Source organism: Petaurus breviceps, unplaced genomic scaffold, assembly GCF_028583685.1.
Source record: "Petaurus breviceps papuanus isolate PSGF00001 unplaced genomic scaffold, PetGlider_PUasm1.0 90849, whole genome shotgun sequence".
In the NCBI taxonomy this organism is placed as follows: Eukaryota; Metazoa; Chordata; class Mammalia; order Diprotodontia; family Petauridae; genus Petaurus; species Petaurus breviceps.
In genome coordinates, this window is record NW_027187361.1 from 2,400,804 (window position 1) to 2,420,831 (window position 20,028).

Below are 20,028 nucleotides of genomic sequence, written 5' to 3' on the forward strand. Positions count from 1 at the left end.
AGAGAGAGAGAGAGAGAGAGAGAGAGAGAGAGAGAGAGAGAGAGAGAAAGAGAGAGAGAGAGAGAGTCTGAGTTCTCCTAAGACGTTAAGCTAAATCAACATTCACAGTTGTTACACGTTCACTGTTGGCATGGGGAGAAGAACAGAACATGACAAGGAGAAGCTGGGTTGTTCTTTTGGTCCTGAAATGGTTTATGTAGTCAGGGAACATATCTGTTTAAAAAACAGCTCTCAGTATGGGGAAGATATTTTATTCAAATATTGCTGATGGAGGGTATGACCTGCAGAGCTGTTAACCTGTGAAAAACTACTTCAGCTGTGCTATTTCTCTTTTTTAAAGGCCTCTGGCCTCATCTGGCTTGGCGCCCTCCTACCTCCTCTCCTGTGGAGTGTCTCTATCACGCCTCTAGCAATAGAGGTGGGTGGGAAGATAGTTTTGTCATTAAGCCAGCTAACAGGGTTTTATGAACCAGTCGGGTTCTGCTTGGCTAATAGCTTTTTAAAAAGGCTTAGGGAAAGAAAAGAGGTCTGTTGGGCTGAAAAGAAATCCCTTATATATCCCCAACCCCCAGTTTGGATGGTTTCAAATGGTAAGAAGATGGCACGAGTGAAAAGGCAACATTCATTGGTGCGAGTGATAGTTTGTAGGCTTAAAAGAAAAAATAGGAAAGGATAGGAAGCAAAGAAAGTGTGAGGGAAGGAAGGAAGGAAGGAAGGAAGGAAGGAAGGAAGGAAGGAAGGAAGGAAGGAAGGAAGGAAGGAAGGAAGGAAAAAAGGAAGGAAGGAAGGAAGGAAGGAAGGAAGGAAAGAAGGAAGGAGGAAAGGAAGGTAGGAGAGAGGAAATAGATGAAGAAACCTAGCCTACATATATTGGGTTCAAGATCAACCAATGGGTAGGATAATTTCCAATAATTTCAAACTAAATAGAATGAACTGAAATAATTTCTTGATTAAGGAATCCTTCTAGGATCTCCTCAAGATAAGCTTCTTTGATGCAATTATCTTTGGCTTTATACATCTATTTATTGCATTTCTGACTTCAACAAAAACATTTGCATCCCTAGGGCTGCTGTATAAAGCAAGCTTCAGATGGTGTGGAAGGCAGCTGTCTACCTAGCAAAAGGTGAGAGCCACAGGAGGCCTTTGACACCTGTGCTATAGAAATTCTAAGTGATACCTATTCATTTTTTAAAAATTCAAGTAAAGCTATTGGTTTAGAAGGCAATTGCCATTTGTAGTCTGGTTATTTTTAAAGACACTGCCCTTAGTTAAGTTCTGAATGGTATTATTGGTTGGCTGATTTCAGAGGTCCAAGAGAAAAGCATTAGTATTGGAAATATGGCATGAATTAGAAATGGCTTGACCAAAAAAATTAGGAAATAGTAGAAACACTTATCATCCTTGCCAAGTTAAGTACTTACTTTCTTCAAGGTACTGTACTAAGAACTACAGATAAAAAAATAAGGCAAATTCAATACTTACCCCCAAGGACCTGACAATATTCATATGTGGCAGGACACTGCATGTAAATAACTAGATTCACAGAGGATAAATTCATATAGAGAGAACATAATCACAGAGGGGAACACATTAGTATCTGTGGGTAAGGGTAATAGCTAGAATTGGGAAGTCTACTACAGAAGATAAATTTTTATTTGAGACTTGAAGCTATCCCAGGAAATTAAGAGGAAGATATTAGGAATTTCAGGCACAGGGGAGAGTTAGTGTAAATTCTCAAACACAGGATGATAGGTGATGGAATACCCTTTGTGAGGAATGGCATGTACACCAGTCTAGCTGGAGCATAGAGGGCAGTAGGAGATGTAATAGAAAGTAGCAAGGGGCCATATAGTGAAGAGCTTCAAATGTTAAAGAGGGGACTTTGATATTTGAGACAAAAGGGAGGGAGGGAGGGAGGGAGAAAGGGAGGGAGAGAGAGACAGAAACAGAGACAGAGACAAACAGAGAGATAGAGATAGAGACAGAGACAGAGAGAGACAGAAAGACAGAGACAGAGACAGAGACACACAGAAGAAAGACAACAGGAGAAAGAGAGACAGAGAAAGACAGAGCAGGGAAGGAAGGAGGGGAAAAGAGTACTAAAAATTATGTGCTAGAAACTGTGCTAAACATTAGGGATGAAACATAAACAAACTAGACAGTGACCACCCTCAGGGAGCTTGCATTCTATGCATTTTAATGTGGAAAGACACATAAAACTGTGGAAAGGGGGATAGTTATTATAAGATAGCCATAAGGCGGCAATGCTCCTTTGAGTATATGGAGAAGTGTGGAGAGGAGCTGACATTTGTGTGAAGGGAGAATGGTTAAAGCTTCCCATAAAATGGTGGGAAGAGTTAGGGATCCTAAAAGGTTCCCCAGGGCAGAGGCAACTCCAGGAAAGAGAAGGTGTTCAATAATATGAAATGCTACAAAGGACCAAGAAGGATGAAGTTTAAGAAAAGGTCATTAGATTTGGCAATAAAAAGAACATTGTTAACTTTGGAAAGATGTGTTTCAATGGAATAACAAAGGCAGAAGTCAAGGAAAAGCTAGGTAAGGACATGAATGGAAATTCTGGATGATGATTATGTATGAACTAATATTTTAATAAATGATATGACCAATGCAACTAAAACTAAATTCATATTACACACACGTGTGTGTGTGTGTGTATAATAGTTTTTTTCAATGAATAGATTGGCTCAATCATCCCCATGTCTCAAAAGGCTAGATAATATACTGACAATCTAAGGGTGCCAATGGGAATGCAACTAATGGATAAGATTAAAAAAAATGTTTGGGGCAATCACTCCTGAGAATGAGATATACATACCTTTCTGCAATATAAAAACAAAAAAAGCAAAATAGTTCTATCTTTTAAAAATGCCTTCACCCTTAACTTCAGACACATCTCATACCTCTCCTTCCAACTCTCTACTCAATACTTCTTATATGTAGTTGACTTGCTTTTCCTCCTATTATCATTCCCTAAAGATGGCTGTTCCCCAAAGTTCTTCACTTTTTCACACTTTCTTCTATTATTATATTCTCTCCCTTAGTAAACTTATCTACTTTCATGCATCACTTCTAAGCAGATGTCACTCAAGTCTATATTTCCAGACCTGGATACTCTTCTAAACTCTAGGCCTTCATCTCTTCATGGGTATAATATGTTCTTACCTGATTGTCCTGCATGCACTGAAAATTCAACATGTACGAAGGCAAATTACTTATATTTCCTCCAAAATATGCCCCTCTTTTGAGTTTTACTCTACTTGTCATCTAAACTCAAAGGTTGAAATGTCATTATTTTCTCTGACTTTTTCTTTCCTCACCTAAAATATTGAGTTTCCAAAGCATCATTATGTCACTTTCCTCTTAACTCTGCAATCTCGATTTCAACCTTATCATTCAACTGAAGTTGCTATCTCAAAAGTCACCAATAATCTCTTAATTGCCAGGTCTAATGTATAGCACAGACATCTCTAATAACATGACAAAAATTTAATTCATTATATTTTCCCCCTAAACCTATTTCTCTTTCTAACTTCTCTATTTCTGTCAATGGAACCAATTTTATTACTCAATATCACTTACCCATCATATCCAATGAGTTGCCAGATATTGTTCTTGCTCTCTTCACAACATTTCTCTCTCTCTCTCTCTCTCTCTCTCTCTCTCTGTCTCTCTCTGTCTCTCTCTGTCTCTGTCTCTGTCTCTCTCTCTCTCTCTGTCTCTCTCTCTCTCTCTCTGTCTCTCTCTCTCTCTCTCACACACACACACACATATCCTTTTCACTATGCACATCACCACCCTACCTTGCATCCTCATCATCTCTCATCTAAACTAGTACAATAATGGCCAACTAATTTATTTCTCTGCCTCAACTCTACTAATTCCAATCTACTCTTCACACAGCTGTCAAAGTGATATTACTAAACACATATTCCTGACCATGTAATTCACTACAAAGAAATTCTACTTAATCTTTAAGTTTCAGTAAAATATTTAAAAAATGGATTTTTATACTTCTCAGCTCCTTATTATATAACTAAAACTTCTCTGCTTGGAATTTTAAAAATTGCCACCTGGTCTCACCCTACTTTTAAAAATTGTTTTTATTCATGTATTCTATAATAAAACTGGCCTTACTCTTTCTCATATATGACATTCCAGTTTTCTTCTCATACCTCTGCACTAGCTATCTCCTATGCCGGAATGTACACCTTTCTTACTATACTTCTTAGAATCCTTATTCCTTTCAAGACTGTTTAAGCACCATTTTCTGCCTGAGTCATTTTCTTATTCTCCCATATGCTCTACATAAAAAAAGCCTCCTATTACCTATTCATCCAATAGAGTATAAGATACTTGACGAAAGGAAATGTTCCACTTTGTTTCTTGTATTCCCAACACCTAGCAGAATTTCTGGAATGGAGTAGGTGATTAATAAATATTTGTTGTTTGATTGACAAAGCAAAGATAAGGGGGTCTTTAAACAACAAAAAGGTTACCAGATAGAAAAGGAAAGCAGGTTTGCTTTACGTTGATCTGGAATGCAAAACGAGGAATGACAGGCAAAAGTTGTAAGCATTCACAGATCGTTTCAATATAAAAAAAGAACTTTTAAAAAAATGCAGACCTGTTCTACAATGACATGGGTTTTTTGGGAAGATAGTGAGCTGTCCAATGGTAGTAATTCTGGTGGTAGCAGTGAGAAGAGGTCGATTCACACTATGCTGGTTGTTGATGATGCTAATTGTTAGGTTTTTGAATATCGACAACAGATTTATGTGAAAACTGTAGATAACATGGCAATTTATGTGATAGAGATTTCCAGTGGTGTCATTCAATCTAAGTGTGTTTCATTTATTCTTATGTTATGAGTAGTCAAATAAATTTAGCTTAACTGGTGCTGAAAAAAAAAGACAGTGAAGGCACTCCTGCAAATAATAAATGATTGTAGAAATTGCAGAAGGGACAAAGTATGGGAGATTGGATTTGATGATATTAAAGTCAAGTGACACAGTAAGAAATTGCATATCTCTTTAAGGAGTGATTATGATAAAAGAAGAAAAGAATGGACATTAAGTATAATTTCACCCTCAATTAGTTAAGTTTCTTGGCCTTTTCCAGTTAGACCTCTATTTCATATTATTTACAGACATTTTCAAGGTATTCCAGTTATGTTTCATCTTGGCAATCATATTATTATTTACTTAAGAAAAAGGGCTTTTTTTAATGGGAGAAAGAGAATCTTATGGTTGTGGTTTTGTTTTTATCTCACATGATTCCTAGCACTGGTTTGTAATAAATAGCCACTGGTAAAGAGAGAGATCTTCCCTTACAATCATTAGGAATTCCGTGTAGTTATGACCACATGTAATATGTAATTACAAATTATAAATAAAAACCTTCCGGTCAACATTTTCATGGAGGAGGAATGAGAGTCATTACTTGTTTTGAATTTGATAAAATATGAATTCAGAAAGCAATGGCACTGAAGCAATAGTAAAATGCCCCTAATGATGTCATTCTTGGCAGCACTACCAAAAGGAAGATGCCAGAAGGGCCACAAATTTCAAAAATGTAAAGTTTGGAAGTTTGACTAGATGAAACATGCCACAGGTATTTCCCAGTACAGTGTGGTGATTCAACATGAGATGAGGAGAGATATAATTCTTTTTAATGAAAAGTATCATGGACTGATTTCCTAAAATGAACACGATACATAAAACTCAGATGCTAAGCAGAGAAACTAGTCATTTGTAAATAGAATCATGGGCTTAGATCCCAATGGTTGGTACCTCAACATTTCTGTATTTTTCCATTTTATCTTTTTTTTGTCTTATTCACAAACAAATTAATTTAAAAATGCAACTTCCTTTTTAGATGAACTAAATGAAAATAAGCAGGTGCATAATGGAAGCAGCATCGTATGAATGAAACAGCATTGGATTTGGAATCAGAAAGCATCTGTTACTTTTTTATTTTGTTGGTTTGCTTTTAGGTCTAATGTCTATGACTTTTGGCATGCCATGCCACTTTCACTATGTTTCCTCACATATAAAACGAGGGGATTGGACTAAATGACTTCAGCCTTTAAATCCTATTATTCTATAAGTTTACCTGAGGTCTAATGGCAGCAGAAAACACATATAAAGGGACCCCTGTACAAAGCTTTGGGATCAATGCCTAGTAAAGATGAGTAAAGAAGATGATTTTTTTGATTAAAACTTGTACCACTTGGCAAAACAAATCCTATTCTCATCTGTATTGCATGGTGCATTTATCCATCCTCTTCACAGTCAATCAACATCCCGTTAAAGGCACGTGAACATACTAAATTGTTTAGAATCAATGAGCTCTGTATCTTGAGGATCTTTTAGACAATTAGAAATAGGATAATTAGTAAGTCAATTCCTACAAATTCAACAGAAATTTTACTCAAGAAAAAAGGAAGTAATTGAAGACTAACAAGACCATTATTTTTATTTTTTTTAAAAGCAATTGGGGTCTAGTAACTTGCTCAAGGTTACACGGCCAGGTGTTTCTAGGTGTGGTGCTAAGTGTCTGAGCCCAGGATTCGATCCCCCAGGTTATCCTGACATTGGGGCCGGTGCTCTTACTCGCTGTGCTACCTGGTCACCCCAAGACCATTATTTTTAAAGGAAAGTTTCTAGCCCCCAAATATCTATAAATCTTTAAATATAGTCTTTATTTAAATTTTAAAAGTATGAATCTGTCAGTGGAGAAAATAATCCTCGCCAATATCCAATAATGCAAACAAACATGTCTGAAAAATAGGATGGAGATGTATAACCAACTGATATCTCTGCAAGGTTCAGGAAGACATCACATGCAACCAACCATCTTCTAAGAGTAAAAAAGTCAGCGGCAGGTTCTCTAGGAAAGAGAAGAGCCAAGAAGAAACCTAAAGAACATTGCTCCGCTGTGTAGTAGGAAGGGAAAATTGAGTAAGAGATCAATTTCTCTTTTTCTTACTCACAAATAAGGCCTTCCCCAGACTTTTCTTTATACCTGTTATTTAATTACACTAGTATTATACACTTGTAATTAAGTTCTTGTTCTAACCAGTTCCCATACTCCTATTCAGGTTTCTTTTTGCTAGAGATCACAGGACCACATATTTAGAAATGGAAATGGCTAGAGGTACAAGTTTGATCATTTTATAGATGAGGGAATTGAGAGTGATAAGTTTAGTTACTCTTCCAAGGTCATGCATGTTCTAAGTGGCAGAACTGGTATTTGAACATAGATCCTCTGACTTTGTCTAGGTCTGTTTAACTTTACTTTCTGAGGATAAAAAGTGACACTAAATATTTTGCATTCTAAATCTTGCCATATATTTTATATAGTCTTGCTATTTTAACTTAAAAATTATTTTATTTTTAACATTCATTTAAATTTTTTTTTGAGTTCTGAATCCTTTCCCTCACCACTGCCACTCCCACACACATTGAAAAGGCAAGAAATGTGATATCAATTGTGAAGGTGAACTCATGGAAAAAATATTTCCATATTAAATACACAGCAAAAATGAAAGCAAGAAAAAATAAAGTGAGTGGAATAATTATGTTTCAATCTGCATGAAGACTACATCAGTTCTTCCTCTGGAAGTAGATAGAAATTTTCATCATAAATCCTTTGAAATTCTCTCCTATCATTGTATTGATTAAAATAGCGCATTCAGAGTTGATCACCAAATGATATTGCTGTTACAGTATATAAAGTTCTGGTTCCATTTACCTCCCTTTGCATCAGTTGATATAAATCCTCCCAGGTTTATCTGAAACCATCCTGCTCACCATTTCTTATAGCACAATGGTATTTCATCATAATTATAAAATACCATTTATGAATCCATATAGTCATGTGTTGTTATTGTTCTTGTTGCCTTTTTTCTTTCTTAGGGAGTCCTTAGGCATCTTCATTTTTTTTCCCTTTAAACCCCTTAGTTTTTATTTATCATAATATCAGATAATTTATACCTATAACATCAGTATATATATATATATATACACACACACACACACACACACACACATACACACCTATTAAATGTCATTATAAGGATAAAATTCTCAAGATTTACAAGTATCATTTTACAATATAGGGATGTAAACAGTTTGCCCTTACTGAATAACATTTTTTCCTGTTTTTATTTCTTTCCTGTTTACCTTTTTATGCTTTTTTTGAGTGTTATATTTGAAGATCAAATTTTCCATTGAGCTCTGGTTTTTTATTGGGAAGGTCTGGAATTCCCCTATTTCATTGAATGTCCATCTGCTTCCCTGAAAATTACACTCAGTTGTGCTAGGTATTTGATCCTTGGTTGTAATCCAACTCTTGCCTTACAAAATATCACATTCCAAATCCTCCAGTCTTTTAATGTAGAAGTTGCAAGGTCCTGTGTGATCTTGGCTGTAGGTCTATAATATTTGAATTGTTTCTTTCTGGATGCTTGCAGAATATTTGACCTGGTAATTCTGGAAATTGTATGTAATATTCCTTGTTATTTTCAATTTGGGCTTTCAGGCGATGATCACTGAATTCTTTGATGACTGTTTTACCCTCTCATTCTATGATATCAGGGCAGTTTTCCTTGATGATTTCTTGGAAACTGTTGTCCAGGTTCTTTTTTTCATCATGATTTTCAGGTAGACCAATAATTCTTAATTTATCTATTTGGGATCTATTTTCTAGGTCAGTTGTTTTTCCAATGAGGCATTTTACTTTTTCTTCTATTTTTTTTTTTCATTCTTTAGATGTTTGTTGACTGATTCTTGATGTCTCATACAGCCATAGAGTCAATTTTAGTTTCTAATGAATTTTTTCTTCAAATACCTTTTGTATTTCCTTTTCCATTTGGTCAACTTTAATTTTTAAGGAGTTGTTTTCTTCAGTATACTTTTCCTGCCTGCCATTTTGTCAGTTGTATTTTTGAAGGAATTGTTAATTTTTTCTTCTACTTCTCCAATTTGACTCTTAAAATCCTTCTTGACCTCTTCAAAGAAGGCTTTTTGAGGTTGAGACCGGTTCATATTCCCCTTTGAAGTTTCAGATATGGGTATAGTGAGAATGCTGTCCTCTTCTGAATTGGTGTTTTGATCTTCCCTGGCCCCATAATAAGAATCTGCTTTTTCATAAAGAATTTGAGTTCCAAATTTTCTCCCCATCTCACCCCATATATTCCTCTCTTAATTTTGATTTTTAGGTATCATACCTTCATATTCAACTTACCCTGTGCCCTCTGTCTACACACACACACACACACACACACACACACACACTATATGTATATTATACTATATACACTATATATATATTATACTGTATACATACATACATATATATGTAGAGAGAGAGAGATAGTAATGGCAAGCAAAATGGTACTTAGTTCCTTATTTCTGTTATTCAAGTACTTAGCTCCTTGTTTCAGCTATTTAAGTGCCGTTGAGACTCATCTGTGATTTTGGAGGTGGGAGGAACTTGCTGATGCAATAGGAAGGGTGGAACAGGAAGGATAAGAACATAGAAAAGCAGGAGCACTAGCTAGGAAGAAGCAGAATTGAGAGGGAAAATACTAGTGGTGTTGGCACTCTGTCCATCTGTTCTGTCTGTGTGGATTTGTGTTTGTGTTTCTTTGTTAGAAGCATTCTGTCTGTTGATTGTGTTTGTCAGATAGAAGCATTCTATCTGTTCATAGTGTTACTTTGTCAGAAACATTCTATCTGTTGAATTGTGTTACTTTGTGACACAGAAGCATACTGTTGGCTGACTTGTGTTGAATTCACAGGAAGAAAGTGAATTGAGATGGGAGTGTCATCAATGTGTATGAATATTCTTGTAACTCTGCCAAGTTTAATTTGTGTAAATATTTTGTGGCTCTGTTAAACATTGTCTTCTCAGAAACAGAAACTGTGAAGAGGTTGGAGTAGACTACTCACTGTGAGCTTTGAGTTGGAACAGGATTTGGAACAGGTGCTAAAACAAGAGCTGAGAGCTGCCTACCTGTGAATCCAGGTGACAGTTGGGTGAATTCAGGAAAAAACTGGGAGCATGGAAGAAAAATCAGAGAAATTGGAAGTCAGTTTCAAGTCAAGATGAAAGGACCTTTGCTTCAGTAATTAGTGCTGAGTGACAAGATTGAAACTGTGTGACCTAAGGATGGGAGATCTTTGTACTTTGTACCCCTTAAAGATGATTGCTCTTAAGGTTCTTTGAGTTAAAGATGATTGGAAGCCAGTCTCCAATCAAGATGAAAAAAGACTTTAGATGGGTACTTTATATTGATTAAGACTGTGACTTACTGAACAATATCTTTTGTTTAAGACTATTTGGTCACCCTAGTAATAAGTTGTTATGTTAATTGTTGTGAATGTTGTACTTTGCTTTCTTGTGAATTTTTTGCTTCAGTTTATTCCTGAATTACATAAAGGTCAATATACTATGTGATCAGTACCTTAAAGCTATTCACAGTAGCAGTCCTCAGGAGAGCTGTTTGTGCTTGACTTTACATACATACATATATTACATATATACACACATATATACATATAAATACACACACATATATATGTATATATATATATGTATATATATACACACACATACACACACATACCCTTCAACTACCTGAATACTGAGAAAAGTCTCATGAGTTACAAATATCATCTTTCCATGTAGAAATGTAAATACTTCGACTTTAATAAGTTTCTTATGAATTCTCTTTCCTGTTTACCTTTACATGCTTCTCTTGACTCTTGTATTTGAAAATCAAATTTTCTGTTCACCTCTGGTATTTTATTCAAGAATGCTTTAAAGTCCTCTATTTCATTGAATATCCATATTTCCCCCCGAATTATACTCAGTTTTGCTAGTTAAGTGATCCTTGGCTTTAATCCTAGCTCCTTTGACCTCTGGAATATCATATTCCAAGCCCTCTATACCTTAATGTAGAAGCTGCTCTATCTTGTGTTATTCTGATTGTGTTTCCACAATACTTGAATTGTTTCATCCTGACTGCTTGACATATTTTATCCTTGGCTTGGGAACTCTGGAATTTGGCTACAATATTCCTAGGAGTTTTCTTTTCGGGATCTCTTTCAAGAGGCAATTGATGTATTCTTTCAATTTCTATTTTACCCTCTGGTTCTAGAATATCAGGTCAGTCTTGCTTGATAATTTTTTGAAAGATGATGTCTAGGCTCTTTTTTAGATCAGGGCTTTCAGGTAGTTCAATGATTTTTAAAATTATCTCTTCTGGATCTGTTTTCCAGGTCAGAGGTTTTTCCAATGAAATATTTCACATTGCTTTTATTTTTTCATTCCTTTGGATCTGTTATATAATATGTTTATTTCTTATAAAGTCATTAGCTTTCATTTTCTCCACTTTTAATTTTTAAGGAATCATTTTCTTCAGTGAGCTTTTGGACCTCCTTTTTCATTTGGTCCATTTTACTCCTTAAGGCATTCTTCTCCTCATTGGTTTTTTGGACCTCTTCTGCGATTTCATTTACTCTAATATTAAGGTGTTATTTTCTTTAGTATTTTTTCTTTGGGTCTCCTTTAGTGACCTGTTGACTTGTTTTTTATGATTTTCCTGCATCATTCTCATTTCTCTTTTTTTTTCCATTACAAAATTTTTCCATTACTCCTCTTACTTGATTTTTAAAATCCTTTTTTACCTCCTCCATAACCTAAGTTCAATTCATATTTTTCTTGGAGGCTTTTAATGCAGGAGTTTTGACTTTGTTGTCTTCTGCTGGAATGTTTTGTTCTTCTTTGTCACCAAAGAAAGATTGTATAGTCTGTTTTTCTCCGCTCTGCTTGCTCACTTTCCTGGCTGTTTCCAGAGTGAAGAGTGCTCTGTCCTCCATTTTTGAGATTTTGTACAGCTGCTGTTGGGGCTACTTCTTGGCACCTTTTACTTTGTCTTTGGCATTTGTGGATTTAGAAGTCTGAAAACCGCCACAGCTGCCAATGATTCAATCCCCTGAGGCCTGCTCCTACCCGGTCTGTGCCAATATGGCCCCATGGACATACGCTCTGCTACCAGCCCAGTGCAACAGACCCCTCTTTTTGGCCTTCCAGCCTGTCTTCAGCTGGAGATGTGTTTCACTCTGTCATTTTGTGGGTTCTGTATCTCCAAAATTTGTTTAGAGTCATTTTTACAGGTATTTGGAGGTGATTGGGGGAAGAGCTCAAGCAAGTTCCTGCTTTTACTCCACTGTCTTGGTTCCACCCCTTCCCAATTTTGTTTTCAAGGTGTTATTTGCTTCAGTATTTTTGTGACGTTTTTAAACCAAGCTTTTAATTCTCTTTTCTTAATTTTCTTCCATAGATCTCCTTTCCCCCTCTACCATGCTTCTCTCTGTCTTTCTGTCTCTGTTTCTCTCTCTGTCTCTCTCTCTCTCAATTCTTCCAGGAATTCTTATTGGACTTTTGTTATATTGTTTATTAGAATTCTTTTGTAGCATTTTTGTCTTAGAAATGTTGGTTGTAGCTATTTTCATATTGGTGTCTTCTTCTGAGTCTTCTTAGTCTGTCAGAGTCTTTCCTGCCAGTGTAGTAACTTTTTGTGATCAAATTTTTATTGCTAATGTTGTTTGCTCCTTTTTCCAGACTATATCTTGACTTTGATCTTTTTGTTAATGTTGTTTTTTGCTTACCTTGGGGTGGGGAGACACTGTTCATAGCTTCAGAGTTTTTTATGCTGCTCTTTTCAGAGGTAGTTCGAGGTGGGGGGGGGTACCTGCAAGTTTTCTGTGCTTCCAAGATGATATAATTGAGAGGAGGTGTGGTTACTGCTCTACAAGTCTGTGCTCTGGTTTTTACTTAAGAATAGCCCTTGATCCCCAATCACCACAAGTTCTAGTGCTTCTCTTGGCCCTAAAACTGACCAGGTCCCCTGTTATTATGTGGCCACAAGCACGAGTAATCGTCTTGGCACTCAAACATTGTTCAAGGCTCCTGTTCACTTTTGACAGATCACAAGTGCTCCTTTCCTGGCTAAGATCTCTTGAATCTTTTGCTACTTGGCTATTGCTGCTGCTTCCAGAGCCTAACCATGGTTCTGTAGCTCAGACAACCATGTGGGTGTCACAGACCTCTCTGGTTGACCTCCTAAATAGTCAGCCTGGAAAAATGCATCGCTGGGAACTTTTGTTGGCTCTGCTCTTCCAAAATTCTCTTTGAGGCATTCTTTTAGGGCTGTTGAAAAGAAAAGAACAATAGAGGAAGTTTAGTGATTCTTCTTCCTACTAAGAAGATTCACCATGGTATGAACTGTTAATGGTCATACCATCCTGCACAATGATTAGCATGTTCTTCCAAACTGGGAAGACTTTGGTTTCCATCTTGATGACAAATTATCTGTATTTCAGTAGTAATCTTTGGATCCCCCAAGAAAGCTGGTTGTTAAGTATTGAATTCTTTGACTATAATAACCATGAAGCAGCTAAAAATATAAAATGGTTCTTTTTTTGTATCAAATTTGTTTTATTCTTTACAGTTCCTCATTCATCTTGATTCAGTCATTAGTGCTGCTTCCGTCTGAAGGAACATCCTTCTGTAAGCCTCGCCTTGCCTCCAGTAGGCTGACAGAGTACAGTGGAGCCTCCGACACAGAGAACCACTGTTTGTGCGTGACTGAAGACAGTGGTGATTTTATAGCACCCCGGGCACTTCACGTCCATGAAATACGAGTTCGGACTCTGCACCAAGCGATTCTTTTTGTGCTTCTAAAATAGAGATAAATTTATCTACCTATCTATCTGAATATTTTTGCAGTTTAAATGGCATCATCTGTTAGAAAAGGTGAAGTGACACAAACTATGAAGAACTTTATTAAATGTTTATGCCCAGATAATATAGACATTGATATTTTGATAACTTTCATTCAAAGTTAGGAAGATATTAAATAGCAAAAACTCTACGGTAAGGTTCAGTGAGTTGTAGTACATAACTGTGATTGTGCTATGAATGATGATTTCAGAAAATACTTGGCAAAACTTATATGAACTCATGCAGTCGGCAGAATAGGAGAACATTATACACAGTAGCAGCAGTATTGCAAAGATGATCAAGTATGAAAAACTTAGCCACTCCAATCAAGACAATGATACGAGATAATTCCAAAGGACTTATAATGAAAAATGCTATCTACTTTCAGAGAGAGAACTGATGAACTATGGTTACTGATTGAAGAATACGTTTTTAATTTTATATTCTGTGTGTGTGTATATTTTCTTTTGCAACATGGCTGATATGGAAATGTTTTGCATGAATTCTAAGTAATTGATATAATATTTTTTGACTTCTCAATTGGTGGGGGAGGACTGAGAAGGCAGGAAAGAATTTGAAACTCAAAGTTTTTTTAAATTTAATGTTTAAAAATTTACACGTACTTGGGAAATATTTACTAAAATAAATTTCTTTTGAAAAAGAAAAAAAATATGGTTCAGGAACAAGAAATGAAAGTGAATGTTTAGGGTACATTCACAAATCTCATGATATCACAGCATAGATATATTCTGTAAGGGGAGAGCTGGAAGTTGATGATATGATGAGCCTAACATACATACATACATACGCACACATATAAAACATTGAAATTCACGATTGACTTTATCTTGATTGAAAAGAATAATTTAAGGCTCAGGTATATAGATATAGATGATATAGATATATTGTACACATACATATATAGTGTGTATATATACACACCCTCCACACACACACACTCAGATCATTGATTGATCAGAGCATATGTCAAAATCAATACCAAATTACAATAAAATGTCTGAGAAGTTAGTGAAAAGAGTTCTGATTCTAGAGTCACAGAAGTTTAGTACATACCTTCCTCTGACACTTTCCATGGTGTGTGGTGATGGTGTGTGATGGTGATCGAATCACTTATCCTTCCTGAGTTTCAGATTCTTTCTTCATCTGCAAAGTGATGTGGTTGAACTAGATGAACTCTGGGGTCTTTACCAGCTCTAGACACTGAGCATGATTACAGTAACCATAACCAAATATGTTTGGGCATCTAGGTGGCACAGTGGATAAAGTGTGGGACCTGGCATGAGGAAGATGTGAGTTCAAATCAGCTTTAGACACTTGCTAGTTGTGTGATTCTGGGCAAATCTTTTAACTTCTTTCTGCCCAAATTTCCTCATCTGTAAAATAGGAATAGTAATAGGATCCACCCTCAGGGCTGCTGTGAGGATAAAATGACATACTATTTGCAAAGCACCTTAAAGTGCTATACGAATACTAGCTGCTATGGTTGTTGTTGCTGTTGCTGAATTAGGGACTCTGAAAAATTGGAAATAGGAAAAAGTAAAGACAATGTTTCTACTAATACCACTTTGAGAAACTTGATCAATGACAGTCACTACACTGAGACCCAAAGTGCCCCCAAATTTCCTTAGCTAGTGACCACCATGCTATATGACTCTAAGTAATATAACATCATGATCTCATAAGAATTAGATTTAAAGAGTGATGGAAACAGTAGCAGGGTATGAGCTGTCTCTAACATATTACCAAGGACATAATGAACTTTTGAGAGTAGCATAAAAGGCAATATGAAGAGCGTATGTGCCTAGAAAGAAAATGGACTAGTTATGCAGCAAGGGCTATTAAATTTGGATAAATCGAGGTGATACTGGGGAGTCTGAAAGAAATAGGGGAGAGTCCTTCCTGCATTGCATGAAACTTCTATTGATGTTTTACCAATGACTATGGACAAAATTGCATAAGATAAGAAAGCATGAATAGATTGTGATTTCTTCTACTTGAGGAAGGAATCATATAAATGAGGTAATGAGTCATTAAAAGGAATAAAGTTTGAACTCCTGACTAGAATTAGTCTAGCTTTTAGCATCTTTTGTATCACCTACATGGAAACTTGCACCAAGTTTTGTTTTCCTAAATTACTGAGTAGAAGTTAATATTTTAGAAAAAGTTGGAAAAACTTAAATTCCCTGTCGTAGACAATGTGTAAACAAAAGGAGTTAATGTTTTAGGAAAAAAAAAGATGGAAAAATCCTTTATATTTTCAGTCATGGAAAATGTGTTGAATAGTTTTGTTTGATTTTATTTATTAAAAGTGAGGATTTCTATTTGTGGGAGGAGGAGAATTAATAGGTAGTGATAGAGACACACAAAAAAGAGACATACATAAATCATTAAGGCATTAAAATATATAGAAGAAACCAAAAAGAAGTTCAAATTTATTCAAGTTTTATTTACCCCCCAATTGATAAACCATTAAAGGATATGAATCAACAGTCTTCAGATGAAGTAATCAAAGTTATTGTCACATGAAAAAATTCTCTAAATCACTATTGATCATAAAAATACAAATTAAAACAACTCTGAGATACCACCTCATGCCAATCATATCAGCAAATCTGACAGAAAAGGAATATGACAAGTGTTGGAGGGTATTGGGAAAATTGGGATACATGTCCTGGTGGATTTGTGAACTAATTCACCCTTCTGGGGAACAATTTAAACTATGCCTGCAAGGCTATAAATATGTACATATCCATTGACCTAGCGATACCAATACTAGGTCTGTATCCCAAAAAAAGGTCAAAGAAAAAGTAAAAGGACGTATTTTTAAAAAAAAAATATTTATAGCAGTTCTTTTTGTGGCGGCAAACAATTTGAAATTGTGGGATACTCACCAACTGGGGAATAGCTGAACAAGCTTATAATACATGATTGTGACACAATATTATTATGCTATAAGAAATAATGAACAAGATGGTTTCAGATAAACCTGGGAAGACTTGTATGAACTCATGCAAAGTGAACAGAATCAGAAGAACTTTGTACACAGTAACAGCAATATTGTTCCAGGATCAACTATGAATTGCTGATCAATGCAATGATGCCAGACTATTCTAAAGGATTTATGATGATGCTGTTTACTTCCAGAGAAAGAACTGATAGAGTCTGAGTGTAAATTGAAACAATTTTCATCACTTTGCTTTTCTTGCTTTTTTTGCACTATGAATAATATGGAAAGATATTTTTCATGATTTCACATGTTCAATTACTACCACATACCTTGACCTCACAATGAATAGTGGAGGGGAGGGAAAGAGGGAGAGAATTCAAAAGCCAAAATTTTTAGAGAATAAATGTTAAAAATAAAAAAAAGTAGTGATTATAAAATATCTAATGTAATAAAATTATGGTTTTAGATGAAGAATTAAAGAATGTGTCAAAACTTCCTAAAATCAATGCCAAATAGTGTAAAACAAGTAACTGTCACATGAAATGCAGATTATGTAAACTTTATTTTTTAAATAAGTGAAAAGTCTTTTTTTTTTAATTTTTGGTTCAGTTGTTTCACTCTTCTCTAACTCTTCATGATCCCATTTGGAATTTTCTTTGAAAAGACATTGAAGTGGTTTGCCATTTCCTTCTCCAGCTCATTTTATAGATGAGGAAACCAAAGCAAACATAGTTAAGTGATTTGCCCCAGATCACAAAGTTTTTAAGTGTCTGCAGTTACATTTGAACTCAGGATGATGGGTCTTCCTGACTCCAGTCCTGGAACTCTATCCCCTAAGCCACCTAGTTGCCTCCTGAAAAGATTTAACTAATGCATGTCAAAAATTTTTATTTTACTTGGTCCCAGTTTATTTACAACTCCAGTTTCACAAGGGAGGGACACTGGGTGATCTGGTGAGGCTGAATGTAAGAAATATCCTTTATACTTAATGTGTACTGAATATAATATTAGGCAGAATTAGGGGAAAATAATATTTCAATAAATCTGAAGAACATTGAATAGGTCTTTATCTAGTTATAAAAAACGGGTTTTTTTGAGGCTACTATTGGAAAAGAACAGTTTAAAATAAGGGTGAAATTATTTCAATAAATGAAAAAAATTCCCAAAGCCCACATTCCACTGAAGATACTTGTGTTTTTCAGAATTCGGAACACCATTAGATACTTCTATCAATAGCTTTTCCTTCTTGGTCACCAAGCCAGGTTGTCACTCACCAAAGTCTCCTGTTACTCTAGTTATCTCTTCCAGATGTCTGAATGGCTCTTGCAAAACCTCTAAAATTCAACTTCTTCCCAGCCTTTCTTCTCCTCTCTTAGTTTTTGCCTCTAGTGAACTATATCTGAGTTCTTTGAGTTGAAATTTGGCAACTTTCCAGGAAGTTAACAATTTATTTTTTCTATTGAAATTCAAACTGTTTCTTTAAAAAAAAATAACTTTTTTAATATTACCCTAGGGCATTTAAGCTGGGGCAGTGAAAAATCATAGAGTTCAAATGCCTGTGAAGAAGCTGGGCTCAAACAGTTTTAAGTCATAGCACACTGTGTAACAAGGTTTTAGTGGAGAGGCCAGGTGTTGTGAACTACAGAAAACTCCACAATCTGTCTTCTCAAGTCTGTCTGCTTGATAGGTAGAAAGGACTCTTGGTTCCACTGAACCTCAAATTAGAAACTCTATTGAATTAGAATGCTGACAGTAAAATTGTAATTCTGAGATTTGAGGTAACTAAGGAAAATGTTTACAATAGCATTGTAAATACAATTAAAGCCTGTAACTCTTTACGGGTTATTTTTATTTGTTTTTGTTTTTGTGTACCAATTATCAGCTCTGAATTAAAATATGCAAAGCATAAACAACCAGGACTAAACAACCAGGACTCAGAGAAATATTAGGAGCCAATAAAACCCCAAAAGCATACCAGGGGGATTATAAAAAGTGCTAATAAAAAAATACAACATTGCAGTGCAATTTATTAACATGATGTTTTTTTCTTTTAACATTTGGTGACTAGCAGCATAAAAGTTTAATAAATAGAAGCATTAGACTTTTCAAAATAGCCAATGCTATTAAAGAGTTGAAAAGGACTTTAACAAATCATACCATCCTCATCCCTGCTAGAAATTAAATACAATAAAAATTCAGTGCTTGCTATGTGCCAATCACTGGGAAGAAAAAAAAGCCAAAAACGAAGTCTCTCCCTTCAAATAACTTATATGCTATGTGGAGCAGGGTAGAAATGAACATGGTTGTGATATTTTTTCAAGATCACCAAGGATAGAAAATCTTTTACATGCTCCTATCTTGGAGAAAAACCTTTTCCATGTGAAAAAGAGTTGGGTGTCTCAGTGGACAGATAGTGTTGTATGTTTCTACACTCTGATATGGCAGAGAAAAAAGTGAATGTGATATTATAGAATACACTGAGGAACACAGAATCCAGGACAAAAGTGATTGTCATGCTATAATCTGTTGACTTAGTAATGGCAGCTACATTGTCAAGTTTGGGATACCACATATTAGGAGGGATTTTGAAAAGCTATCAAGCAGATTAAGAAATTAGGTTGGTGAAGGGACTAAAGATCATGTCAAAGTGGTATCAGTTGAAGAACTGGTAGTTTAGTCTGAAGAAGTAGATATTTAGTATATTTTTTGGAGGGGAGGGGAAGGCAAGGCAATTGGGATTAAGTGCCTTGCCTAAGGTTACACAACTAGTGAGTCAAGTGTCTGAGTCGGATTTGAACTCAGGTCCTACTGACTCCAGGGCCAGTGCTCTATTCACTGTGCCACCTAGCTTCCCTGATATTTAGTATTTTCAAGATGCATTTTCTTTCACTAAATATTTCCTAATTACATGTAAAAATGTTTTTAATATATTTTTTTTAATTTTGAGTGCCAATTTCCCTCCTACTCGTACTGCCTTCTTGAGAAAATAAGTGAATTGATATCTATTACACATGTGAAGTCATGTAAACATATTTGCACATTAGCTACCTTACAAAAGAAAACAGACTAAAAAAATAGTTTTTTAAAAAAAGGAATAGTTCAATTTTCATTAAAATTTAACAATTCTCTCTCTAGAGGTGTATAACATTTTTCATCATGGTCCTTTGAATTGTCTTGAATCATTGTCTTGATCAGAGTAGCTAAATCTTTTACAATTGATTATCCTCACAATATTGTTATCACTATAT

At 35.4% G+C, this 20,028-nt stretch overlaps 1 protein-coding gene and 1 long non-coding RNA gene across 2 annotated transcripts in view; one reads left to right on the top strand and one right to left on the bottom strand.

Moving 5' to 3' along the window:
• Positions 1-20,028, top strand: part of LOC138149820 (uncharacterized) — an 85,076-nt gene that overhangs the window by 41,895 nt on the left and 23,153 nt on the right. The gene's annotated exons all lie outside the window — the stretch shown is intronic.
• LOC138149817 (small ribosomal subunit protein eS27-like) lies at positions 13,504-13,782 on the bottom strand. Its single transcript, XM_069073064.1, has one exon. It carries the CDS (start codon positions 13,722-13,724, stop codon positions 13,566-13,568), a length of 159 nt encoding a protein of 52 aa, XP_068929165.1. The 5' UTR covers positions 13,725-13,782; the 3' UTR covers positions 13,504-13,565.